This window comes from Falco punctatus (genome assembly GCF_963210335.1).
Source record: "Falco punctatus genome assembly, chromosome: 12".
Lineage (NCBI taxonomy): Eukaryota > Metazoa > Chordata > Aves > Falconiformes > Falconidae > Falco > Falco punctatus.
In genome coordinates this window covers 11,899,021-11,924,801 of record NC_137592.1, presented here as the reverse complement: position 1 = coordinate 11,924,801, position 25,781 = coordinate 11,899,021, and the positions used below count along the sequence as shown (strand labels likewise).

General features: G+C 40.5%; 2 protein-coding genes across 13 annotated transcripts in view; one reads left to right on the top strand and one right to left on the bottom strand.

The window, feature by feature from the left end:
• The window catches only part of STRN (striatin), a 74,519-nt gene extending 60,271 nt beyond the window's left edge, over positions 1-14,248 (top strand). For 4 of the 5 annotated variants that reach the window (XM_080408928.1, XM_080408927.1, XM_080408925.1 and 1 more), the window contains 4 exons: positions 1,125-1,265; positions 3,575-3,682; positions 5,033-5,119; positions 5,206-14,248. In XM_080408928.1, coding sequence (XP_080265054.1) covers positions 1,125-1,265; positions 3,575-3,682; positions 5,033-5,119; positions 5,206-5,375 — 506 coding nt within the window. In that variant the 3' untranslated portion in view covers positions 5,376-14,248. The remainder of the gene's footprint in view (positions 1-1,124; positions 1,266-3,574; positions 3,683-5,032; positions 5,120-5,205) is intronic. The other variant, XM_080408926.1, reaches the window with a different exon arrangement.
• The window catches only part of VIT (vitrin), a 79,526-nt gene continuing 63,438 nt past the window's right edge, over positions 9,694-25,781 (bottom strand). For all 8 annotated transcript variants that reach the window (XM_080408934.1, XM_080408935.1, XM_080408933.1 and 5 more), the window contains 5 exons: positions 24,400-24,547; positions 24,096-24,199; positions 23,366-23,592; positions 20,814-21,327; positions 9,694-20,177 (listed from right to left, as the gene is read on the bottom strand). In XM_080408934.1, the coding sequence (XP_080265060.1) occupies positions 19,999-20,177; positions 20,814-21,327; positions 23,366-23,592; positions 24,096-24,199; positions 24,400-24,547 (1,172 nt within the window). In that variant the 3' untranslated portion in view covers positions 9,694-19,998. The remainder of the gene's footprint in view (positions 20,178-20,813; positions 21,328-23,365; positions 23,593-24,095; positions 24,200-24,399; positions 24,548-25,781) is intronic.

The following is a 25,781-nucleotide window of genomic DNA, read 5'->3' as shown; positions in this document are numbered from 1 at the left end:
CAGCTGTGAAAGTCAAAGATTCTCCATCAAAGATGGTCCTTTGAAATGGAGTTTTCCTGTGATTTAGTGAGAACCTTAGCAGTCATCATTTTAAGTCCTTTAGATTAACCACTGTAGGCTTGCTAGGAAGCTGCAGATAAGCAGGCATGGCAGTAGTAGAAAAGGCCACTTCAGAAACAGTATGTTTTCTTCTCACATCAGTCCTTTCTGGCTTTTTTGGAGTACCTGTAGATAAGTACCACTGTTCCTGAGCAACATTCCTGAGGTTGTGTGTCCCAGAAAGGTGTTTCTCCCATGAATCTTAGGTTTAGAGAGTGGTGATAATATTCCTGCATTATCTGCATCCATGGACATTAGGTTGCTTAATGTTCAGTGTCTTGTCCCTGTACCTCTTCCTCCTTTTCCTCCTGGCATCTGTTGCAGCAGGTGGTGCTCTTTCACATAGTGGGTGACAAACAGGACATTTCAGGAGGAAAATTCTAAGGGATTTTCTGTACCCAAGCTCTGCTGGTTTGGCATTCTCTCCTGTAGCGTTCAGATAGCTACAGTGTAAGGAGATCAGATATGTACTATAATAGGCAGGATGGACAAGGCATTGTAGTACAGGTTTATAATGTATTAATATAAGTTACCATGCTGACAATGTCAGCCTGTAAAATTTGCACCTGGAAGGTTTTGGGGTTTTTTTAAGGTCTGAATTTGCCCAGGTTAATAATAATGTTAATATCTGTCATGTAAATGGTTTTACTGCTTCAGTTTTCTGTCGTTTACTTGATGCAGTGGAGGTTTGTCTGAGAATTGCTCTTACAGTTAAAGGAAGGAAAAGGGGCCATGTAGTTCTTACTTTCTTAATTTCAAAGTAGATTTCTGTCCAGCTGCAGTTCCAGATACAGCATCTTAGAAAGAATGTTGTTGGTATGAATATCAGAAAAATATGATTAAAATAGCGATCATACAGGGCAATCTATTTAGATTGGCGTAATGCAGATTTTTAAAATGTAACATTTCTTTCATAGTCATGGCATTTTTAATATTAAAGTGCTTACTGGTTTTGTTTGTTTGTTTGTTTTGTTTTCTTTACACCAACTAAACCTTACGGAAATGCTTTCTGCATTGTTTTCTAGAAATGGGAATCCCTTCGTCGGTAGATCTTGTGAGCAGTGACCCAAGCCTCATGGTAGCATCATTTAACAGTGGACACACTAGCATTTTTAACATGGAAACACGGCAACAAATTCTTACTTTGGAGTCAAGCGTGGATACTAGTATGTATCAGAAAAAAACCAAAAACCCTCCAAAAATTTGCTTGTTTAAGACTGATACTGTTGATAGTCTTTTTGGTGTTTCCAAACAGTTTGGCAGTGTCATGATAAATTATAGCAGGAATTACATTACAAGCTGTGTTTCAAGATGTAACAGTAAATTATTACTACTACAGCAGACCTTGTGGGTATTTTAGTAACAGGAGAATGCACATACTTTTGAAAGCAGGTAAAAGAAATGAGTCCACACTGTCTGAGTACCTCTTCAAGGTACACAATAGTGCAAGGGAAAGCACAGGTTTCTTTAATACAGCCCAGTGATCTTTTCAGCTTCAGTTTCCATTCTTCTTTTCAGTTCAAAATTGCAAGATAGAGGTAATATCGGGAAAATCTGAAGCTGAATGTACTAAAAATTTGGGAGTCTGTGTATAGATCCTTTTTTATTTTTCCTCAGAAGTATCCCTTTTCTAAGTTTTATATACGTTCGGCTCATTTGCAATTGGCTTTAGTTGGTTGAAGTTCTCTGTGTAGGAGAAAAACAAAGCTCTGGTGGAAGGGTATTCACAAAGTCCCATGTAATGCCGTGGATCATCTAAGTGACCAGTATCAGAAGTTTTAGCGGAAACTATAAGGAGCCTGCTATCAGTAAATTATTTTATCCTGGCACAAGGAAAAAGAGACCAGAATGAGCTGAAGCATGAGGTTTCATATTCATGCCAAAATGGTAACCTGACAACAATATAAAAATTCGGTTTTTCTTCAAATTTGATAGTTTTCTTGTTAAAAGTTTTGTGTCACTGAATTCTACTATTTAATTATATATTTAAAAGGGAGTAAGCCTTTTTATTGGCTTTGCCTCTCTGTTTTAAAATAATTAAATGTCATTTTGTAAGAAGGAAGGTAAGGAGACATCTTTCGTATTCATGTTATTTCTTACTGTGCAGAATTTCTCACATCTTTGTCTGAAAAAAACAGTCCTAAATCAGTTATCTCTATTCAGTGCAAAGTACCTTTTAAAAAAAAAAAAATCTATGGTTTTTTTCACCAACTCCTCCTTATTGTAATTCAGTAATATTCTTTTAAGAAAATGAGACCACGGTATGGCAACTAGCAGTCCCTGTTCAGTATCTTTAGTTATGTAACAGTACTATAAAGCTTACACATATTAAAAAAAAAATAATTCTACAAAAACTAGGCAAGAGGAAGAATGAGTCACCCAGAATGACCTACCAGCACCACTGTTCAGTATAAGCCTCACTCTGCTTGGCATTCTAAAACTGAGGATGGCTAGCACATGCAGTCTCATGTAATTTTAGGAACGTTTATTAATTTCTGTGTATTTTTTCCTTAATTTACACTTCCATAATTTTAGTGTCCTGTGGATGCTGACATTAATTGATTGTTCATATGTAACTTGAAGTCTTTACCACCTTAGTAGCAAGTAATCCTATAGTAGTATTCTATTTTATTTATTGTAGTAAGAATTCTGATTAGATAATGTGAGTGTTCTTTGGCAGCAGTTTAACTAAATACATTCAACTCACACATGAAAGAATAACACTTAATTACAAATTATTATTATAAATTATTATTATCATTAAAATATATACAAAGTTATTATTATAAAATATTTTGATGTTCTGTGGAGTTTGTGGGTTTGTGGCAATCTACGCCTTTTAAGACCACTCTTGCCCTAGTCAGTGCATCACAGCAATGCCTAGATTTTTAATGAAAAAAAATACTTTTTTCTCTATGTGTGAATATATGATATTTCAAGATTCTTGAAGGCTAGGAAAATGGCTCTCATGAATAGTCTAGCAACCTTTTCTTTCGTAAGAATTTTATTCCATATATATCAAGTCATAGTACGTGGGTTTTGCTTTGTGAGGGTGAAAGCATGGGATCTTGTTTGCTAGGAAACATACACTGTCTGCAGTGTTAACTTTCCACACTGTCAGTATGTTGTGAAAAGTTTGGCTTGTCAAGAGGGGGGATGGGGAGGTGGGAAAGTGCAAAGAAGGTATTTTCACCCAGGTTTTGGCTTTACATTCTTGCCTGATGTGTGCCTCTAAAACTGTTCAACGTTATTTGTGTTCACACTCACATATGGTTTATATATGCCTCTTTGTGTATGTAATTTGGGAAGTGTTTTAGAGTAAACCACATTACAGAAGGTGCTAGCTGAGAGTTTTCGTTATATAAAGGTAAGAACTATTTTGCAAATAAGATTGATTACATATTTATTTCTTAGTAGCAGTTTTTCAAAGAACTTAGCAATTTGCGTGTATTGATATATGTGGGTTTTTTCTTAGCAGTCACTTCCTCCTGTCAGATAAACAAGGTCATCAGCCATCCAACTCTTCCAATTAGTATCACTGCTCATGAAGACAGACACATCAAATTCTACGACAACAATACAGGTATGCATGTTTTCAGCAGGTCTTAGTCATAGCAGCTGTATAAGATAAAACATAAACAGAATTTCATTATGGTTAATATTATTCACAGAAATGCTGAGGGATGTCAAGAATTTGATACTCTCCCAAACAGGAATCTCTCATCACCAGTAGAGCCCAAAGATTGCCAGCCCTCTTAAACTTTATTGGCACAATGATTAGGAGCCTGCATTGTTCTCTGTCCATTTTATTAAAATGCCTTATGTATAGGGGTTATCAATATTTAACATAAAAGGAAGCTTTTTCAAAATCTTTATGAGCTTATGTTCATGTTTCTTGTGTTGTGTTGTCTGTGTTATTTTGATCGGAGGGCAGGAAGCTCTGGCACTCCTCTAGTGCTTCCAAGACCTCTGCCTCTGATGGCTTGGAGGTAGAAGTTCCCTTGTAGGCATTGTTCTCAATTTGATCCCCTGTATTTCTCCAGATCTTTCACTTCTGCAGAAACAGCTGGACAGCTTATAATACTTTTTCTGCTTTGTAGTGAGAGTCACACTGAAATGCATTATTATGAATCTTTTAGGGTTTAAAGGAGTTTTTGACAGGAACGGTAGTATTAATCTGGTGTTCTGACTGGGAATCTTGATCATCTTCAGTTTGTGACTTCTGCTTCTAGGTCACGCTGTCTTAAAAGTTAAATTGAGATCTTTCAGTGTTTTTGTTGATTTTAAGTTTGCCGCTCCCCAGACGTATGTTAAATAAGAAGAGGTGAAAGGACCCAATGGAAGCTGAAGAAAAAGCTGAAAATAGCTGATTTGTTTAATGTTGTAGTTCAGTAATAAATAGTAGAGGAAATGGCTGTTCGGGTTTTTTTCTGTTTTATTATCTTCTGCAACAAAACACCCCACATTTGACTCAAGGTTTGCTTATTTTTAACATGAAATCATTACTGTAATTATAATAACCTGTAATAGAACATTAGTTCTCTCTGAGTTAACTAAAATTATCCCATATTCTTATGTAGTTCATACTCATTGCTTATTAGTATACTCATCTCCTGCCTTCCTTCCCAGTCAATATCTTACTCCTGAACTTGCTTAGTTCTCTTAAGGGGCAGATATTTAAAATGCACAGTGATTGCAGCTTCGTGGTGGTTTTGCAGACATTAAAAAAAAGGTTTAACAAAGTTGGCGATATCGGTACTGTGGCTCTCCTGATACTGTAAACATTAAAAGAATGACTTCTTACATAGTTTTAATGATTCAATCATGGGACAAGGTCTTGGATTTATGAGCTGTAGTAGTATTTAAGCAGTGAATACAGGTAACAGAATAAGTTACAGAAAATAACCTAAATAATAAATCTTTTCTTTCAAAGGAAAATTGATCCACTCCATGGTAGCTCACTTAGATGCAGTTACAAGTTTAGCTGTTGATCCTAATGGCTTGTATTTGATGTCTGGCAGTAAGTATATTCAGATTTCATTTTCTTTTTCTCATAATGATGGCAGAGATAAGAATTATAAAGAAAACTGTTTCCCCTTTCTTTAGGTCATGACTGTTCTATTCGCTTGTGGAATCTTGAAAGCAAGACCTGCATCCAAGAATTTACTGCTCATCGCAAAAAGTTTGATGAGTCCATTCATGATGTGGCATTCCACCCCTCCAAATGTTATATTGCCAGTGCAGGAGCAGATGCCCTGGCTAAGGTGTTTGTATGACAGAGTGCTTCCCTTTCAACTCTAGCTTTGTATATATTTAACCAGCTGCACAAAAGAGGAGGGCATGAGTGGTCTTATCCTGCCCTACAATTCAGAGAATGTTTGTAAGTGTTTAGTTTTGCAGGGTGCTGTTTTCTAAATTGACGTTTGTTCTGGTTTCTGTGAGCTCAGCTGGTGCTGAGAGCTTGGAATCTCTCAGTTTCAAATAGTTAAAAAACAAAAGAAATGCTTTTATTTCAGAGGGTGTGAATTTTCGTCCAGGCAGGCCTTGGGTGAAACTAGGTCTATGTATTCTCTATTAATAAAATGGAGTGCTGGAAAGAAGGGGTCTAATTGCATCAGGGAGTAGGAAAAGAGGGAAACCTCCTAGAATGCTTCTCATTGAGGAATCTTAATGTACTTAAAATTAAATCACCTGGAAGAAGTGTCACTTCACATGCCTACTGCTGTGTCATGTGAGAGGCACTTTGTCATCCTTTTGGTATTAATAAAGTAGATCTTGTTCAGAGAGCAGTAGCAGATAGTTAATCTTAGCCACCTGGCTGCTAGCCTAAGATACATGCAATTAAAGGAAAGCAAATTACTAACGTAAGTTAAAATGCAGTAAAGTTTTTGTTACATCTTCTGTCTTGCACAGTAAATATTTAGTTTGCAAAAAAACCCCACCATTTTTAAGAGACTTTATTAGTGTGTGGCTAGAAGCTGAGCCTTTAGTCTAGTCCCAATTAACAACAGACTGAAGCAGTCTGTATGTACTGTAGTAGCAGATTTAACTTATTCAGATTTATAATGCTGTTTATTCTTGAAGATCTGGCACAAGAAATTATCACAAAGCTTTCCAAAGAAGCTGTCCTACAATTTAACTATCAAATGTTCATCTCCTCTTTCTGTTCCTGCTAAAAAAGGATATTATTCTGGGCATTAAGGATAACAGTGAAATACTTCTTTTGAAGATTAAACCAATACCTGATGCTTTGTATGAGTCTTGCTAGTGCAATAGGTTGGAACTATGCAAAGTTCCATCAGTCTGAGACATTCTGCTATTTCTAGAGGTATTTCCCAGCTTCATCATTTGCGGGACCTTAACTTGTCTGCTTCACTGGGTATATTATGCCATTGATTAGGCTACCTGAAGAATGAGTGCTTCTTTTAATTACTCAACATATGTGCTTTATGTGTTAAGAGCTTCTCTAATTTGAATGGCAAAGAGCTTTTAATCCGATCATTTAGTGTTTTTTTCCCTTCTTAAAGGAAGGTGAGTGGATTCTTTTCTATTACGTGTCATCATCAGAGTTACTACTGCTCATAAGCCTGAAGTTGGTGTTTTCCTCTAATGTGAATGGAAGGCAGGATTTCTGCTGGAGATGATTTCTGGTGCTGATGTGAGTAGGAAAGAACCCAATGCAACTTGTCGATATACCAGCCTGAGGTTAAGACTGGAAACGATTAATTAATCTTTACCTTTAAACTGACACTTTTTGAAAAGGAATTGTTGGAAGATACCAACGTAGGGTTTGACTGTGTTGGTTTGAGAGTGGCATTTGGGGATGGGACCACATTTGAAGCTGATCTGAGAGTTTAAAACAACTTATGTTATTTAGAATAAAAGATTGACCTATGCTGTTTGAGCCTACAACGCATAATATTTACTGCTAAAATATCCTGGAATACCTTTTATTGCTCAGAATATTCAGATACGTCACTTCATGATATTGATACACAATATATTTCCATAGATAAGATTAGAACTTTCACCATGAAACAGATGACTACAATAGTAATTCAGATTATTTAGTTTTTATAAAGTGTTTTGGTTATGATAGAAAGGGGGAAACTTGGCTGCAAAACTGAGCATTCAACTTTGTGAGAGTTCTGTGTACTTGATTCATATTCTTTCAGTGTCATTATTTTATTTCTTTTTGAAGAGGAAATTACAAAGATTTATTTGAAAAGTTCTAAAAGTTATGTATATTATATATGTGTATATATACTGTAAACATGTATTAAATGTGTCTAGTAAGGGAAGACTCCATGGGTGCATTTTAATGTTTTAGTATTAAGAGTTCTCTTGAGTTTGTGTATACAAAGGATAATGGTGTGAGTATGAAATGAATGTTGTGCTTTTGCTTACACAGTACAATATGTAGTTACAGTTGTTTAAATTGCTGTACATAAAACTAATAGGCCAGCATGCTTGGTTTTAAAGACTGTCATTCTGATTACAATTGGAATGTAAGAAGTGGCTGTTCAAATGTGAATTGAAAGATGTTTTCTTCTCACCATTGAGCTTATGCTCAAACTGAAAAGTGATTCTTATTTTTTTTTTTTAAGCTGGCAATAGCTAGAGGATGAGGTGCCTTTAAAAAACAAAACAAAACTAATGTAGCCTTACAAAGAGGTTGTGGAGTATATATATTTTTGTGCTGGTCTTCATAATTGATGTCAATGTCTTTTTACTGTACTTGCTCACATAACTGTAGGACTGCAGGGTATTGTGCATGAGCCTGTCAGATCTTCTGATCATCATTTTAGGAATTAGGGATGAAAAAATTATTTAGGTTATCTAGTCCATCTGCTTGCTAAAGCAGGGTTGTAGACTTGTGCATTTTAATATTGTCTTGGCCAGTGAGGTTTTATGTATGTTTTAAACAATTAGGCTTCCTTTCAAACGTAATGTCTCACTGACAGGAGGATTTACATTATGTTTGGTATTTCCTTTTTGTAACTTCACGCCAGTATTCCAAGCCATGTTTTGTGCCATTATACATATTGCTCATTGTCTTTGTAATTTGGAACCTGCATGCATGCAGTGATTCTAGCTGTAGCCTCCCTTTTCACTTTCTTCAAACTATTTTTCTCTCCGCTCTTTTTACACATTTTTTTGTGTGTTTTGTTTTCAGCTTTTTAGCTCAGTTCTCCATAACACCCATAACACCATTCCACATACATGATTTGTTGGACGTAGCTGAAGGTTATCTGTTAAAAGTGTGGCTTTTGTTTGGTTGGGGTTTTTTTCCCTCTGTGACGTGATGCTTTTGTGTAGGAAGACCAAACTTCTGGTCTTCTGGCTACCATCTCACAAACCTAAATTGTATTTCTTTGGTTTTGACAACTATTTTAAAAAACTTTGAGCTTTGTTTCTTCTTCACTTTAAATATATTGTGAAGAATATGATTCTTTTGCAGCTAGATACTGAATTCCTGTTTCATAATTATCCTGGTTTTAAAAGCTTCAAAGTTTTGATCTCTGAGGGCACTAAATTATTTTTATTTTTTCCCCTTTTATGTGCAGTTTTTCCTGGTTCAATGTAATTGGTAACTTTCATGAATGTGATACGTACATCTGTTGAAGATGTAAGCAAAACTGGACCTAAAGCTTATTATTGCAAAAAAAGCATGTTTGCGCAACATCAGTATATGGCATTTTACCATTACTGTTTTTCCCGTATCTAATTTACATGGTACACTTTTAAATGGTTAACTCATGTAATTTTTTTGTATATGTTAGCGTGTGCTACTGATTTTGGTTTTACTAACTAATTTAATGGGAGAATTTTCAGTCCTTCTGTATGTTGAAAATCGGTCTGCTAGGTTTAAATAGTCTCATTTTATTTACTGTGCTGTTTGCTTTCATATATTTGATTCAGTTACTAAAATGCTTGCACAAAATTATTTGAAGTAGCCTGGAAGAAGCTCTAGATGTAATTATATTGTGGAAAACATTCTCTTCACTCTTACAACATTCTCATGTCTGCATTTATTTTTGTGCCTCAATGAGAAAACTTTTGTCATACCATGTAAAAGATTTTATTACTTGTAAGAGATCACCCGTTGAATATTTTGGGATCTCATTCACCTTTATTTTGATCAAATATGTTCTTTAGCAAGAAATGTCTAGAACTACATGCCGCATACTGTAGGTTTTGGGGTTTTTTTCGGCGGTATATTTTCAAGTAACATTATGTTAAAGCAGTCCCGTATGTAATGCGTTTTGAGTAAGTGTGTGATGTTTACTGTACAGCTTTGTGATTAGGTCATATAGCACCATTTTGCAGTTGTGCATTTAAAGAAACCAGAAACTTGTCCTTTTGAATAAATCTGTAAGAGATAAAGGACATAGTTACACCACCTTTTTCACTACACCTGTTTGATCACAGATGTGTGCCCTTTCGCCCCTTCCTTCTTTGCATTTTAACGCTGTAATTTTGGGGAGCAGCATAATTCCATAAACTGATGTGTCGTTTGAGCAGTGTTTGATTGGCAGAAGCGTTAGTCGATCCCAAAGGAAACAAAAATTTTAAGATGGGCAGAACTATTAGATATGCAAGTTTGGGATTTTTTTTTTAATGCCTTTCAAAATGTGCGTTTGGACACGTTTGCAGGCTGTGGTTTGGCAGTGTCTTTGCAGACTGTCCTAGGGAGCCTACTTAACACCTGTGTGAAATACCTAGTAAACCTGGTAAAGCCTAGCAATGTGGGTTGAGTTGAGGAAGAAAAACGAGCCATTGTGGTTATCCCTGTGAGGGACTGTAGCAGTGTTCTTGGAGTCCTCTTTGCTGAAAGCATCAGGCTTGCAGTCTAAGGAGTAATTCCTGCAGCATGGGAGGATCTGCAAACAAGATTATTTGTAGGCAGTGGTCATTTGGATTGCGTGCTGAACAGTGAGGGAAGCAGGGAGACCATTTGCTGAACTCTGTAGGAGATAGATGGTAGGTTAAATGGCCAGAACCGATGTGCCCTCCATGTGACTGTTGTTATCACAGGAGAATTTGGCTGGGGAGCAGTGCAGAGTTTAGCCTGATGGTATTGCAAAGGACAACATTAAAAGGTTAGAGTAGCAAGTGTGGTGAGACTTTCCCATAATGATTCTTCAGATTTATTCATTGATTCATTCGGTGCAGGTTATATGAAGGATAAAATCTAGAATCCATTCAGATTCCAAATTGTGCACTTGTGTCAAAGTAAAGAACAAAGTGGAGATTGTTCAGATTTTGAAATTGGGTCACTTTAGATGAGGACATGGCAAAAGATTTGTAATAGCATATTACTTAAACTCTAGGAACTCTTCTAGTAACATAGTCTTCATGTTGGGGACCTAGTTATATGACCGAAAGTTCCTCGGACACTGTAGTGGTACTACTCTTTTGCTTCTAGATAAACGGTTATTTAAAAACAAAATTGCAGGACTAAGGCTTTGTTTCATGATGTTCATTAATACTGAACCAAAGTAAAAAATTTGGGAAGCAGAGTAGAATTTCAGGCTTGTTTCTCATTTTTATTATCTTTTTTTTCCCCCTTCAGTCGTAATCTGCATATTTAATATGTATTACATACAGTGTCATCTGTATGATTCACTTCACGTTAAATAGCCCATTCTATAAAAAATGATCCTTCAGTACTTTCTCACACTAATGAGATGTGAATGGGATCAGAGGTTCCAGGTAATTTGTGACTCACTTAGCACATGTGTCTTTCAGTTTTCTAATGGATGAGCTGATAAGTCATGAAAGTCATTGTGAAAACATGTTGCTGCTTGTAATACAGCATCTAAAAACATTCTGAAATTTATGGCTGTGTAGTAGAAATTGTTTTGGACTACACTGTTAAAGAATGAAGAAATCGGATTATGATAGTAAAACACATATGGTAAATCAGTTTGTATGAGATGTTGCAGTCTTTGACATGGTAATTTGAGTTTTCTTGGGCATCTGCTGTTTGTGAGCATCATAGAGATGCTTGGCATAGCTGTTAGTATTGAGTGACAGAGGCAAAGCAAAGATTTCCCTGAAAAACCTACTCGGATGTTTCAGGAAGCTCCCTTTTTCCATAAGGATATGAAGGTGATGAGAATATTTTATCTAAACCTTACAATGTATTCAGTTGAAGGGGGTTACAATAGGCGAACAGTCTTGATTCTTGTGTCATCGGTCTCTTGAAGCTTAGAGACGGCACCGTTACTGAAATGAATGGCCTGTAAACTGTTAGTCAAAACCTCCACAATGTTTCTACTGAGCAGCAGAGAAACTGCTGGAACACCACAGTGTCCATATGGCCAGCTGTTGAGGGGGTGTTTTACAAGAAATAACCCATATTGTAAAAGATAATATTAATATACGGTAGAACAAATCAACAAACACCTGGGGAATGGGGGGGACTAGGATGACCTTTGTGTAAATACTCCTTGCTCAGACAAGTGCTCTGGTTCAGCTGATGGGACTAATCCCAAGAGGGAGGGTGGCTTTACATCAGACCTTCCTAATGATGACTCTGCCTGCACCTAATGTTGTTCAGGTTATCTATTCTTTTGATGCTTGTTTATTAACTTTCCACTTAAATCCTCCTTTAGGCTATATTTTCTGAAAATCTTAAAATCTCGTCTGCAGTGAAGTCTCACTGCAGGGTTGATTTCATAAAGGACTATGGATTTTCTCTTAGACTATTTTTTGAAGTGTGATGGTGTTTCAGCTTCAGTCCTACCCCTCCCACCACCAAAAAGCAGATTTGTACCTCCTTATTCCCAGTTCCTTTAATTGTACTGAGTTCTCTCTTACCCCACCTGCTAACTTAATTTTGCCGTTCTGTAGTCTGTTGTGAGACCTTAAGAAGTGCTGTATCATTTAGGATGTTTTAGAGAATCTAAATTCCCCTGTAGAAGGTGTAAGCCCAGTTGAACAGCACAATTTGTGGTTCTCAGCTGCTTCATTGTCAAATTTGTTGCTAGATGACAAAATCCAAACTATGGCTGAGCTAAAAAGACACTTCATAATAACAAATGCTTTTTAGCCCAGCTTTCTTCCTGATCAAGTCTGGGTTGTACTGTGCGTTAGTTTCGCCCTGCTCATGCTGCCAAGCCATGCTGTGGTCCTGGGAGAGATCACACCCACGTTTAAACCATGCCTGCACCTGTGTTTTTAAGCTGCTGAAAACCTTCTGTTGACATGGTCCTCGAGCCCAGTCTACTTGCATTCCCTCAGTTTGAACTGCAGGCTCCCAAAATTACTTCCTTGCTATTTCAAGAAACTCTTGGTCCTCGCACCGTAGGATTAGACAGGGAAGTTGAGAAAAGATTAATGGAGCTGGATTTGTACTGTCCTGAAAGGGAAGGGATAACTTGTTGCCAAACCAAATATTTTCAGTATTTTTGGATTACTTATTAAAAGCAGCCAAAAACATTGTATAAGGGATAAATTATGGACTTCAAGCTAATATTTTTCCATTAAGAATTTATTTTTTTATTCTTCTTGTCATCAAGATATAGTGCTTTTTGAATGTAGCTTGTTTTCAGATGTATGGCTCCTAGAATTGTTTCCTTGCAGTCAGACATTTACAAACATGCATAGGTTTTGAAAACTGTCTCATATGTGTTAGCACTTTTTCTGGAAATGAAAACTGAGCATGTTAGCTAATAATTTCTTGTACCTTTATAGCTCAAGCAGACTGAAAAGCGGCCTTGTGCTATGTATTCCTTGAATCATGCATCTGAAAAAACTTGTAGAAGAAAATCTGTGATGAGAAGGCTATTGTTGCTGTAAGATTTTCTGTTGACATTGTCAACATTTCATTTCATATTGTATTTCATATAAATATCTTCAATTGGCTTCTTTTAAAAGAAACTGTCAGGTTAAAAAAACTGTTTTTTTGCCTTTTGGACCATATGTTGGAATGCTTTTTTTTGGTGCTTATATTAATATACTTTTTTCCTCTTCTCTACAAGAATAACTATTGAACTCAGAGTTACCTGTCAGTTTTCTTTTGGAGAAGATGCCACAGGTGATAACCACTTAAATGTCAATAATTACAGTTGCTTCTCTTCTGTTCTGGGTCACTTCCATGACACATAGTTGATAGGAAAAGGCTACTGTGACTGATACATAAACAACTAAAGGAAATTAAGACTCCCCTTCAGAATTATTCTGAGGTTGTGATTTTGCACGCAGTTTTGAATAACTACTCTGAAACAACAGTGCTGGGCTTCAAGTGTCTTGCAAAGTGGTGGATCCAAATGAGAAATACCTTCTTGTTGAGTAACAGTCTGCTTGTCAGTTTCTGTGTATGGCTCAGTACAAGGCTGTGTCAGAATTTCAGTACCACCTAATTACCTTGTTTAAATGCTACTGTTGTACAAAAGTGAATGTTTTTTTTAAGTGAGATGCTCTGTTTTCTAACTTGTGAAGGAAATAGTTTTACTTGGGAGTAAGCATCCATAAATTGAATGTATTTCATGATTTCAGAAAGGCTTCTTAATCACGGGACGTGAGAAAAGTGAAAAAAGTGATTCGTTCTCCAAAGATTTGATAAGCAAGCATTTATTATAAAAAGTATAAATTTTTTCTTTAAATGAAAATGTTTCTTCAAACACTTTAATACTAAACTTCTTACTAAAATTTGGTAGTTTAAAATCCTGGATAAATATCTAAAATATAAAAGATAGAAAATTCAGAGGGAGATTATTTTGAAATACGCCAGTATATATTTTTGAGTGTCAAAATTGCAGCCCTGAATTTTCTCTTTTTACTGCAATTCATATTTCGTGAAACTTCTTGGATAGGATATATTTAAAGCTACATTCACTTTCCTGAGTAAGTCAAGTAAATATTTTGTCATTACAATTATATAGATCTGCTTATGTTAGTGTGCTGTTTAAAATGAGACCACATTGAGGTAACCATGCCGGTATTTGTGTTGGTATGACAGTAGTGGAGTGGGGTAGCTGCATACTGTACCCGCATCCTGTGCTGAGCAAAATCACGTGGACTTCCAGAAGTAAGCAATGGTTTTTAAGAGCAGCTTTATTTAATGTTACAGCAGCAACTAAGTGTCATTTGTACCATATAATTATGTAAATGGGGTGCTAATAAATACTATTTTTCAACATTTTGTATTGTGTTCCTAATTCCGTGCTTTCTCCCAAGACGTGTGTGGTCTCAGAGTGGGTACTAGGGGGGGGAAGCGCGCTCTGACTAGGACAAGTAGATGTGCATTTGGAAGGGCATGAAGTAACTTCATGTGAACTTCCTTTTGAACACTGCGATGTGCTGCCTTTCACAGTAGCGTCTCAGTTTTTCTGTTCCCCATAGGTCTTGGTTTTGAACTGCTCTGCTGCCCTGGCACTGCTGGCACCCTATATCTTTCTGTGCGCTTATGAAGGGACTGGGGACTGACTGTGTGCCTGGGCTGAACAGATCCGCCGAGCGGGTACGGTGCCGCTGTCTCGGCGGCGCATTGATCGCAGCGAGACATGGTGCGCTTCCTGGGGAGAACATTCATTTAATGTAAAAATAAGCACGTGGTTCTGCCCTTGGGGAGATGATGAGGGAGGCAAACCGCACACCACAGATGGTAGTCGCGTTGCTACAGGAAGATGCTCAGAACAGCACTGTTGAGGGGGTGGTATGGGAACCTACACAGCACTGAGCAGAACAACTTGTTAGCGAGTCCATCCTGTTTTTCCTAAGCTTGTAGGTGGGATAGGCAAAGTTCTCATCTCTTCTTCATGGTAGGTAAAATAACCTTTCTGATTTAGTCCTACTGGTCTTCCCTCCTCACAGGAAAGGAGGAATTATTTTATGAAATGACAATACAATTGCATTCGCCCCAGTCTTCTGCTGACTCTCTGGAGGCAGAACATTCCTGAGGCAGGGAGAAAGATGATTTCATGAATGATGTAGGAGTGACCCTTCCACATGGGAGACCTTCCTAGCATCCTTACGGGTTTGCCTGTGAACAAGACACGTCTCCATAATGGTTTGAGTGTGAGAAAAGTGACTATATTCTCTTCAGCCGTATGGTGAAACTTTCAACTACCATTTCTCTTTGTGGTTAAAAAGTCATTTCTATGAGTGAGCGTTGGAGTCCTTGAGCTGCATTATCAGAGCTTGTATTAGAAATCAGAGAAGGGGTTAAACTGGTACTAAGAAAAGTAAAACTAGCGTCTCTTGCCTTTCGGTATGACTGACAGCTGAATGTGAGTGATGTAGCTGATGCAGTGCTAAAACCTGTATTCCCCTCCAGTTTAAGTTTTTAACAAGGGGGGAAAAAACCAAAACAAAACCCAAACTATTTTGAGGAATTTGCGGTGCTCAGCTATATAGAGGTACACCTGCAAATGTGATTTAGCAAATGTAGATGACCTGCTACTCAGACTTCTCAAACTGAAATGGGAATGGGAAAAGGTGGTGGGTTTTTGTTTCCATAATGTTGCTCGTGGGCAGAGAAAAATAACTAGAAGAATGATAGGGAGTGACTTTTTTTCAACCATGAAGTATTTTAAGGTATGTATACCACAGATGACTAACTTTTAGTGTTTGGTGTCTATGTGATATTTCTGCTATTTACTGCTTGCTTTGACTTGCCAAGTAGATAATTTGTGTAGATAATAATACCAAGTGGATCATTTTCTGTGGAGTTTACAGGTAGGGTGTTAAATCCACTAAGAACATTTAGATTGGGTTGGTCCCATCTGGTTGCTTAACCCCAGACCTTTTCCTGGTTACTGGTACGGTTCCCCTCATGTGCTGGTGAGCCGTGGGGGGAGGACCATGAGGAGGAGGGGGAAGCTCGCCTGCCCCCCTGTCAGAAAAGCAAAATTCAGCAACTGCCATGGGGAAACCCTCCTCTTGCTGAACCTGCAAAGCAGCAGCGGCTGAGGAGCAGGAGGGTGCACAGAGCAGGTGATCCCTCCTGTGCGGGGGGGCACAGTGACAGCAAGAGGTGCTGAGTGTCCCACCTCTGGACCAGCAAGGTAAGGTACTGCTGGGAACAGGACTTTGAGTTACCTCTCTCTGAAGAGGTGGTTGAACTTTGAATTGAATTTGGTTGTTCACCTGGGATGTGAGTAGCTAATGCTGGAGCTGGGGGCCAGAGGTGCTGTCACTGAGCTCTCCCACGGCTTCTGGAGCACGGACGTCTGTCGTGATTGCCGAGCAATGGTAAGCCCCAGCCCAACTCGAGTGCAAAGATGCTTGTTTCCCAGGGAGAGGGTGGTCCGACACCCCACGTTAGGCTGTGTATCCAGAGACTAGTTCAGGCGGTCCCAGCTGTGGCTGCCTGCCTGCCTGCCTCAAGGTTCAACCCGTTGGTGCCCTTCTCTTTTGGATGCCTCACCCAGACGGCAGGTTCCGCTGCACTGGTCAGACATCTGAAACTAATGTGGCCCAGCATCAAATGTCTGGACATCCAGACCCTCTTTTGAATCAGAAAGTGTGTAGAGATGGTGTTAATTCTTTTCAGCTTCCAAGTAAGTCTGGTTCCAAAGAGGACGTGATCTCGCAGGCTTGGGGAGCTACATACAATTTTGATGCCTTTCAGCCATTAGACTCTGCTTCGATGACTGCTACCTCTGATAGGTATTTTGGTGGTCCTGCCTCTGCTAGCTCGCTCTTAGACTTTATTTCAGCTGAGCATCCAAAAGGATGACATTAAAAAACCTGGGGCTTTACCAACCTTGCTAAGTCTTCCATAATCTAGCGAGAACCTCAGCAGCATTTCAGAAACGGAAATGGCCATAAACGGCATATTTAGTGTGCATTTTATAACCACGTATGAGATGACATGTACTGCATATGCCTTTGGGACAATTTTATTGCAAAAGGTACAGCAATTTGTATTGATAAGCTCAAAATAGCTTGTATATGTTACAGAAGGAGTTCTGGTTCTTCCAACAAATACACCCCCTCAAACATTTATGAAGATTTATACGTAAGTTATCTTGTTTTTTAATAAAACAGTATTTAGAGACTTAATTAGATAGCAAGTATTTTGATTGCTATGAAAGGTAAAGGTTAAGAGAGGTGTGTTCTGTGCTTGCTTTTGTTAATGGAAGGGTGTATTTTTACAAGTTTTGAGGCTTACGCTTAAGTTTACAGTGTTTAGGAATAGCACATCTAAGTTTAGATGAGTTGGATTAAACACTAAACCACTTTCAGTCTTTGAGATCGAACAATTTCAAGGTCATCCCAAGAAGTTAATAAAAATGCACATTGGGAACCGAACACTAGAGTTCTGTAAACTTAAGAGAAACCATTTAAACAACAACAAACCCTGAAGCGCCCTTTATAAATGCTTGACACAGAAGATAGCTGTGCAACTTCCCTGTGAAAGAGCATTTAAAAGCTCGCTGTCATTGCTTGAGGTTTAAGCTTTTGGAAGAAATTACAATGCTTATCCTAAAGAACACGTGTGGCTCTAACTGTTCCTAATGTTTCGGCCGTCTGTGCTGTGTTTTTGGCAGAGCACAAGTGAAACATTGGGGAGTCTGCAGAGTACCAGCCTGCCGTGCCGCAAGAGTGCGCCCAGTATGGAAAACAATATGCGGTGGTAAGCTGTTGCATTAAAAATTAAACCACAATATTACGAGTAGCTAAATGTTAAGACTTAGGCCTCTTTCTCAGCTAGCCCCAAATTAAAAACCAAGCAAACAGTTTTCAGACAATAAATCTGGTGTCTGAACTGAAGTCCCCAGTAAATTCAGTTTGTGTGTCTTGAGTTTTGTCCAGCCCATGTAATACCCCTCTGCTTTCAGCAGAAGGGTAGTGAGGGAGGTGGGTCAGGAGATGGGGGTGGGGTGGGGTATCAGGCGTTGCTCTGCTTCTACCTAACTCTCTATTCTCAGTCTTTATCTTTTTTTCAAGCCAAGAGGCTGTTGCTGTGGAAGTGCAGCACCACAGATTAATGTTAAAACCCCTGCATACAAATATATTTCATGTCATTGTTTTGCTTTTTTGGATGCTGGCAGTGCCCTGTGCCTTCTGTGTACTGGTAGCATTGTATTGATGGTGTTCAGTTAAATCTGGAACTGAATGTTTGTTCTAAAGAGGAAGGTCTGAATTTTTCCTGTGTGAAACTGCTGTTTTGTCCAGGATTGGTTTTGATAACCTCTTGAGAAGACCCCAGCCTGGCTTCTGTTACCGCACCAGGGAGATCATGCAGAATCTGCTGTTCTCATTAGTTTGCATTACACTTACTTAATTGGGAGTTTTTCAGCTGCTGCAGTCATATTTCCAAACATAACAATTTAAAAGATGGTGCTACTTTTGTTGACAGAAGGGAGTCTCCCTTATGGCAATTTACTTCAATTAACATTTTTGTGTGAATAATAAACATGCTGGGTCATGGTTATTAAAACTATAAATGCTATTAAAAGTCTGGTTTGTGAATAAGATGTGAAATTTGAGTTTTAATTTCTTCCCTATTTCTTATCAGTTCCACAAACCTGATGCAGTGTGGCTTTGATTGCCATAAAGTGTAGGAACACACATGCTTTTATTGGCTGTGAAACTCCATCCCTTTCCTTTGATAACTTTGCTTACTTTGCTTAATTAACATGTTTTCTTATGTTATACTGGATGGAAACATAACCAGCAACTGCTGCTTCCTAATTAAAGTGCGATTCTTTTGGCCCTCTTAATGTGTCTGTCCTCCCGTACTGACTAGTGGTATGGCTAGTGCTTCACTTGAGAAACAACCATGTGTTTTGAATAAGCCAGGGCTGTAATAGGCTCATCTTGAAATTAATCCATAAAACAGACGTCTCTCCCAAATTTGGGAGACGGTGTCTGTAAATGCTCAAAATGCTGCTTTTCCTAGTGTATAATACAGAACTTCAGATAATTCCCTCTTAAATCCTGTTAATAGCTCTCGAATAGCTTTCCTCACACTAGAGACTGCCGTAAGCTGTTCTGAGCTGTGGTTTAACGCTAGGGCGATGGGTTTCAAATGCTTTTCCAATTGCAACCTAAACCCACAGTTTTTTCTCAAAGAGTCTCCTCTGTCCTGGAAGCTCTCCTGTGGCCCTGCAGGCCTTGAGCTGCATTAGAGCGGAGCAAGGGAGCTAAGGAGGTGAGACACTTCTCAAAATCAAATATTAATGCAGTGCTGTAGGAGAGTACATTCCGGTTCCTGTGTGTTGGCTGCTTTGTGGATTTAGGGCTTTATTGGGGTTGACAAACAGTTGTAGGGTCCCACAGCTTTCCAGTCTCTGGGTTTGGATAAAACTCAATGCTTGAGTTTACACTAGTTGAAGTTTAACTTACTGGCAAGACAGCTGTATGGAGAGTGCCCTTTTTTAAGAAGGTACTCAAATTTGACTTGTATTGTGCTCCCCACCCCCTCAAAAAAAAAAAAAAAAGTAAAAAAAAAAAAAAGTGGTATTTCAGCTTTGACCTGGGTGTCTGTCATCTGGTGGGCAGTGCCGCATGGAGGTGCTCCTGCCACAGGAGCTGAGCAGCATGGCTGCTCCCTGAAAGGGACCTGGCCACTTCAGGAAGCAGGTGGTACATTTTAAAAGAGCTTGTGTGTTCCCAGAGTTCGGAATCAGACAAGCTGGGGCTCTATATCAGAAGCAGCTTTTCAAACAGGTCCAGTTATTTCCTCCATGTTTACTGCCTCTTTCACTATCCATCCAAATCAGAGTTTCTGAAGCCTGCAAAGAAAAAAAAACAACACCAATCAACAGTCTACACAGAGCGTTATCATGCATAGGGACAGAGCTGCAATCAACCTTGCTGACTGGAAAGTGCCAGAGAAAAACACCTCCAGTATTTCTTGAACTGAGAGCTGGCATTACTCCTGTGGCACATGGTGTGCCTTCAGCGTGGTGCCCAAGGCTCTCGCTTTGCTCAAGTCCATCAGTTCCGTGGCTGGGAATTAAATTCTATGCAAATGTTTTGGATGAGCTGGTTGACAAAACGGTAGAGGTTGTCAAATTCATCCACAAAGAAGGAATGCTCCTTATCGGGGTCTGTGGCAATGGCTTCCAGTTCGTCTTGGGCTGCCCAAGCAATTCCAACGGAGTAAGCTATAACTCCTGGAAAGAAACCCAGAGTTTAGAAACAGCGTTATTTGTCATTGAATTGGTTTTATTTAAGACCAATACTGCAAATGTAGTTGCTAGGCCACAAAGATGTGGGCAGTGAGTTGCAGTGTTCTCTCTCTGTATAAAAATGATATTTTCAAATTGGAGGAAATGTCTAGTTTGTGCAAGTACCTTTTGCCAACAGCGAAAAAGCTTAAACAATAGTAAAGCTTCTGCTCTGGATCTGAACAATAGGCTCCTGAGCATGTTCTTGTTCCAATGGAATAATCTTACAACTGTGTTGGAAGACATATGTCTATCCTGACTGGAAGGCCAGAGGAGGCTTCATATGTTACTGACAGTTGAAACCCCCTGAGATCTCCCAGACATAGTAGCATTTTGCTAGATTTCTGTGATTTATTTATTTATTTTTCTTTTATTATCTCCCCCCACCCCCGCCCCGAGTTCCTCATTCAGGTATCAAACAGATGCTGGTCTTACTAGAGCTCAACAAGACCCCAGAGTGAGGTGCTACTCTTCCTTCATAAAGTTTCATCCGGTGCATTCAAATCATAGCAAACTGCATTTCTCTGACCTGGATGAATGCTGAGGCATGTAGGGAGAGCAGGCAGTGACAGAAGAGCTTACCGTTTTGGTGAGCTGCCATGGCTGGCACTCTGACATCGTCATAAGACCTGCCATCTGTAATGAGAATCATGATCTTTCTTTTGTTGGGTTTGGATTTGCTGAACAGCTGCTCTGAGGCGTAGCTGATGGCTGCTCCCGTGCTGGTCCCACCACTCCAGTAACTGATCCTTTTGATAGCGCTCAGCACGTCCTGCTTTGTGCTGTACTTGTCAAAGCTGAACTCGAGCCTTTGCTCGTAGGTGTACTGAACGGCTCCGATGCGGGTGTCGGTGTCCGAAATCTCAAACTCCTTACTGATGTTGGCTACAAACTGGAGAACTGTGCGGAAGTTGCTGGTGCCAACGCTGCTGGAGCCGTCAATTACGAAACCAATGTCAGCTGAATTGAGGCACGTCTTGCTGCAAACCAGCCGATCGGTGTCGCAGACCCGCTTCACTAGGGGCTGCACCACCTTGTGTAGGCTGAACCAGCTGGGCACATTGATGGAATAGAAACCGTTTGTCCTGCACACTGCCTGCAAGGCAACACAGGGATGAGCGCAATGAACATTCAGTCTGTGTGTTTCAGTATGTAGCTAAATTGTAAGTATAGACTCCTGGAAAGAGCAATGCTGGAGTCTGAACCGGCCTCTTCTCCATGACCATCTGCTTCCCTGGGAAATGATGTCAACGTAACATCACAAATACTTGTGTAATGAGACAGTTTTTCCTGCCTTTTTTTTTTTTTTTTTAAAGCTGTAGGATGGAGCTGATATTATAGTAGTGAAAGAAATGTAATAAGCAAGGTTGCTACCTGTCAAGCTTTTTTAGATGAGTTATATTGTTTGCAGAAAAAGCATCCAAATCACAGAGCTGCTGCTAGTGTGGCTCCAGTGGACATTATGGGAGCCTGTGTGTTTGCCAGGTGGCAACTTCAGCTCCGATTGTTTAGGGCAACAAGGAATCCTTTGCCTGCTATCTTGAACTGAAAACTGGGGCTGAAGTTGGGTTATCCTTGGCTCATACCCTTCTAAGAAGAAAAAAACTCGGGTGATTTTGGTGAAAATGTAAAAATTTTATAAAGCTTCCCCATTGTGCTGGCTCTGCCAAATAGTGAAAAAAAAAGAACCCAACAACCCACACTGATTTTTAAAACTGAATACTTGTAGGGAGTAGATCTGCCGGAGGCTTCTACAGCGTGAGTGGAAGTCAGGTGGGTGTGGGTAGGGAGTAGAGGTGGTACAGAAGAGGGAGTGAGAGAAGTCAAGCAAAGGGGTGGGGGAGTGATGGGGACAGGCTGGATCAATTGCCCTTGGCTGTAGCACCTTGTAAATGCTAATGCCTTTGGCCTCTAGGTAAGAATATTTTGTTAAGCCAGGCTTTATCGATCAGCCCTGTGTGTGTGTGTCTGGGTGTTTCGAAAGACCGAGGCACTGTGTTTTTGGTGCTTGGTCTTGACTTGCATAAAGCCTAACAGCTCCAAGGGAGTTACAGTCTGGGCTCCTCACGGTGTCCTGATCTTGTTTGCTCTTACTGTCTTGATGTTATTTTAGTGTTGCGATGCAGCAGTGTCAAGTCACTGCTCCCTCTTTACCTTTGTTTTCTGGGCCCACTCTCGTTTCTGTCCCTAGCAGGTTTGCAGAGATTCACTGTAGCTTTGTCCTTTTAAAAATATTACATGTAAATGAGACTGCAATCCAATTAAATGCTGACCAGAGACAGTGCAGCTCTGGAGCAGTTCTGAAACTCATGGGAGATTATTTCATGGCAGAGTGATACAGCCCTGATGAGAATCTGTTTTCTGAAAATACCAGATAATTCGACCCAGCTTCCTGAGCCCAGCCTGTTCCAGCACTTGTTAGATACCTCCTGTGATAACCGGGTGCCAGCTTGCCCTGAAGCACTGTTGAGCAGGCAGCTACTGTGTTAGTGCCAAATGCAAAACGTTCAAGGCTTGCATTCTCTTTTTTTGCTGCATAGGGCAGGGATTTACTCTTTTTCCAAGAGCTACCGTGAAGTCCATAGCAGCAGAAACAAACAGCAGAAAAATAACCCGCATCAGATCAACAGTGGAAACAAAATGTTTTGAGTTACCCAGTATAGCTGAACAACTGGGCTGTGCCTGTGTTGGGAGTGTCCCAACATTTGCATGTATGGGACCTGTTCATAAATGCAACAGTGACATTAGGCTGACAGGGTGCCTCAGCCTTTGCCAGGTGGGAGATGCACAGAGGGAGGCTTGTGGAAAGCTCAGGCTGCAACTGTGCTTTGTCATGCTACTGTATATTTGGAAAACCTTGTCTCGATAAGACTGCAGATTTGTGCCAACGTTTAGTCATTAAAAAGCCATTTGCTCGGTGATGCGCCTCAAACCAGGACAGACTTCATTCCCTTTCTGACTTCAGCATTGCTGCCTGGCTCTTTGCCCAGGAGACCTCAAGATGGTATAAGCAGGACAGCAGAACAAGAGATAACCGTAAGTGGTAAGAAGGAAAGGGAAATGCCCCAAATGAAACAGCTTGGAGAATGTAGTCAGAGCCAAGCTTCTTGGCCATAGCCCAGCCCAGTAAGTACCTTGTCCACAAAGTTTGGTTCGATAACGTTCTGCTTCTCACTTTCAGCAGCTGCTTCAATAGTGACAAAAAAAATGTTGATCCCTGATTCTCTAGCCAGCCTGGAGGCCTCCTCCACTCGGTCAGTTGGCCACCCGTCCACCATCACTACAACCACGTTGGGAGCTCCACCTCTGTTTCCATTAGCATCCAAAAAGAAGTTTTTGTTAACAAATGAAAGTGCTTTCCCTGGAATAAAAGAAGAGATGAGGATGAGTTACAGGTCTGGAAGCACTCTGCCTGATAATACCTCATGAAAAGGTAGGAAAAAAAAAAAAAAAAAGAGTTGGAGGCCTGTTGAGAGCTGGGGAAAGTGGTTTCTGTGTCTGTGCGAGCAGGAGAGGTCCCTGCTGTTGGTACCAGTGCCTTCTGAGCCCTCCTGTGCAGAGCCCCATCTGCCCCCTCCTTGTGCCCCAGAGGGGCTGGGGGTGACAGGCTGGGTTAGCAAGGATCCCCGACGGCTCAGGGGCACCTGCCCACGAGGAGAAAGGTAAATCCTGTCCGCTTGTGGCAGAGTGGCAATGCCTCAGACCAGCGCAGGCAGGTCATGGTGGGAGTGGTACCCCCTCGCCAGCTGTACTCTAACGCTGACCACTGCTCGGTCACAGCCTCCGCACCCGGTGAGGAGTATGTACCACCCAGGGTCTGGAGCCTCCCCGAGCTGAGGACATGCAAGCAGCCCCATCACCTACCCACGTTGGAAAGTCCACCTTTCTGTGAGATTTTCTCGATGGCATTTCTTAGGTCTTTGGAGTTGGCATAAGTGTTTAGGTTAAATTCCGTGGAAGGGTCATCGCTAGAAGAAGAAATGAGAGCAACTCTCAGTTTTTGCTTCATATGCAACAATACAAAAGCTGTAGGACCCATCTGTGCTATCTGGCTCCTGAGTGAAAGCTGGAGTGAGACCTTAACCGTGTGTCAGCTGCAGAGCTACAGCTGCCAGAGTGTGCGGTCGTGGCCTGCGGCAAGGGGAGCAGCTGCACAAGAAGCTCTTACCCGTACTGAATGATGCCCATCAGAGGACCAGCGCTGCCAATGCCAAGGGCTTGAGCCATGTTACTGAGGAACTGCTTCTGGAGCTGAAAGCGGCGTTTACCGATGCTCCAGCTCCCATCCATCAAGAAGGACAAATCAACCTTGCAATCTGAGACGAGACACACAAACAGAAAAAAAGTTTAGCCCTTTCTGATAGCTGTGCTTCCTGTGAGGAGCAAAGGCCTAAAAAGTGCGCCCAGTGACTTGTCCTGCTGCACAAACTCTACCAAAAAGCCTTTCACAAGGACAAGTCACAGCTGTCAGCTCAAGTCTGTCCTACTTATTAGTAAACATGGTCCTTGGCGTGATTTTGTCCCCTACAACATCCAAGCCTGACTGGGTGACAAAAGGGCAAGGAGCTGTCCCCAGGGGTCAGTCTGGGAACATGGTGTTTGGGGGCTATGGAGGAGAGGTCAGCCGTGCAGGAGCAAGCCGGCTCCTTGTCCTGTGCCCTCAGAGCTGCAGCCTGGGCTTGGGCTCAGCCCGCTTTATTCACAGCCCAGAGGTGGTGAGAGTTTGTATAGCCAGATGTGACCCTTGGATTTTGTGGTTTGGCCACCTGCAGAGCACAGACTGCGGGGCTTTCCTTGGTAACACTTTTGTGGGCTTAACAGCAGCGTGCTGTTGTGTTATGCCTCTCTGAGCTGAAAGCAGTATTCTAGAAAAGCTGTGCCTACACCTAAACAAACTCTTCCCTCTAATTGCACAGCTGAACCTCATCTTTGCACTTTGCGAATGCAGTCTTCATCACTGTCAGCTTGCTTTTATGTCTCTGCAAGTTAGTGGTAAAACATTCATCGGTTGGACTGCGACCAGGAGCGGGATCAAAATTTGGCTTAACTAGAGCGCTAATTAACATTTTCCCCCTCTGGCGTCCGGGTCATCCCCATCTCTTCATTTCCCTCCGATGATGCCTCCTACCAATCAGACTGTCCAAAATAGTGTGTTTTAATGATTAGGTAGCCCAAAGGCTACAAAGCACCAATTGTTCTTACTGGCTTATGCAACCGCCTCCCATCTCATTACTTTCAATTTTTTCTCCCGTAGCTGTCTGTTTTTCTAATTCTAATAATGCTGAATTATAGAAGCGTGACTGAGAACCGTGTTCATTCACAGCAGATCGTGAGGCTAGGCCGGGAACCCACAACAAATAATACCTCAATTAGCGGCCAAGTTTTCCCGAATTTCCTGTCCTTCAAAGGGAGCTTCACCATGTAGTCTATATGTGGAAAGTGGGGAGTTTGTTAGCCAGTAGGATCTGGGCATGCAAAGATTTACATACACTTATATACAGACTTAATTTCTGGGGAGGATTGAGACAGCAGGAGTATTTTGGTGCCGGG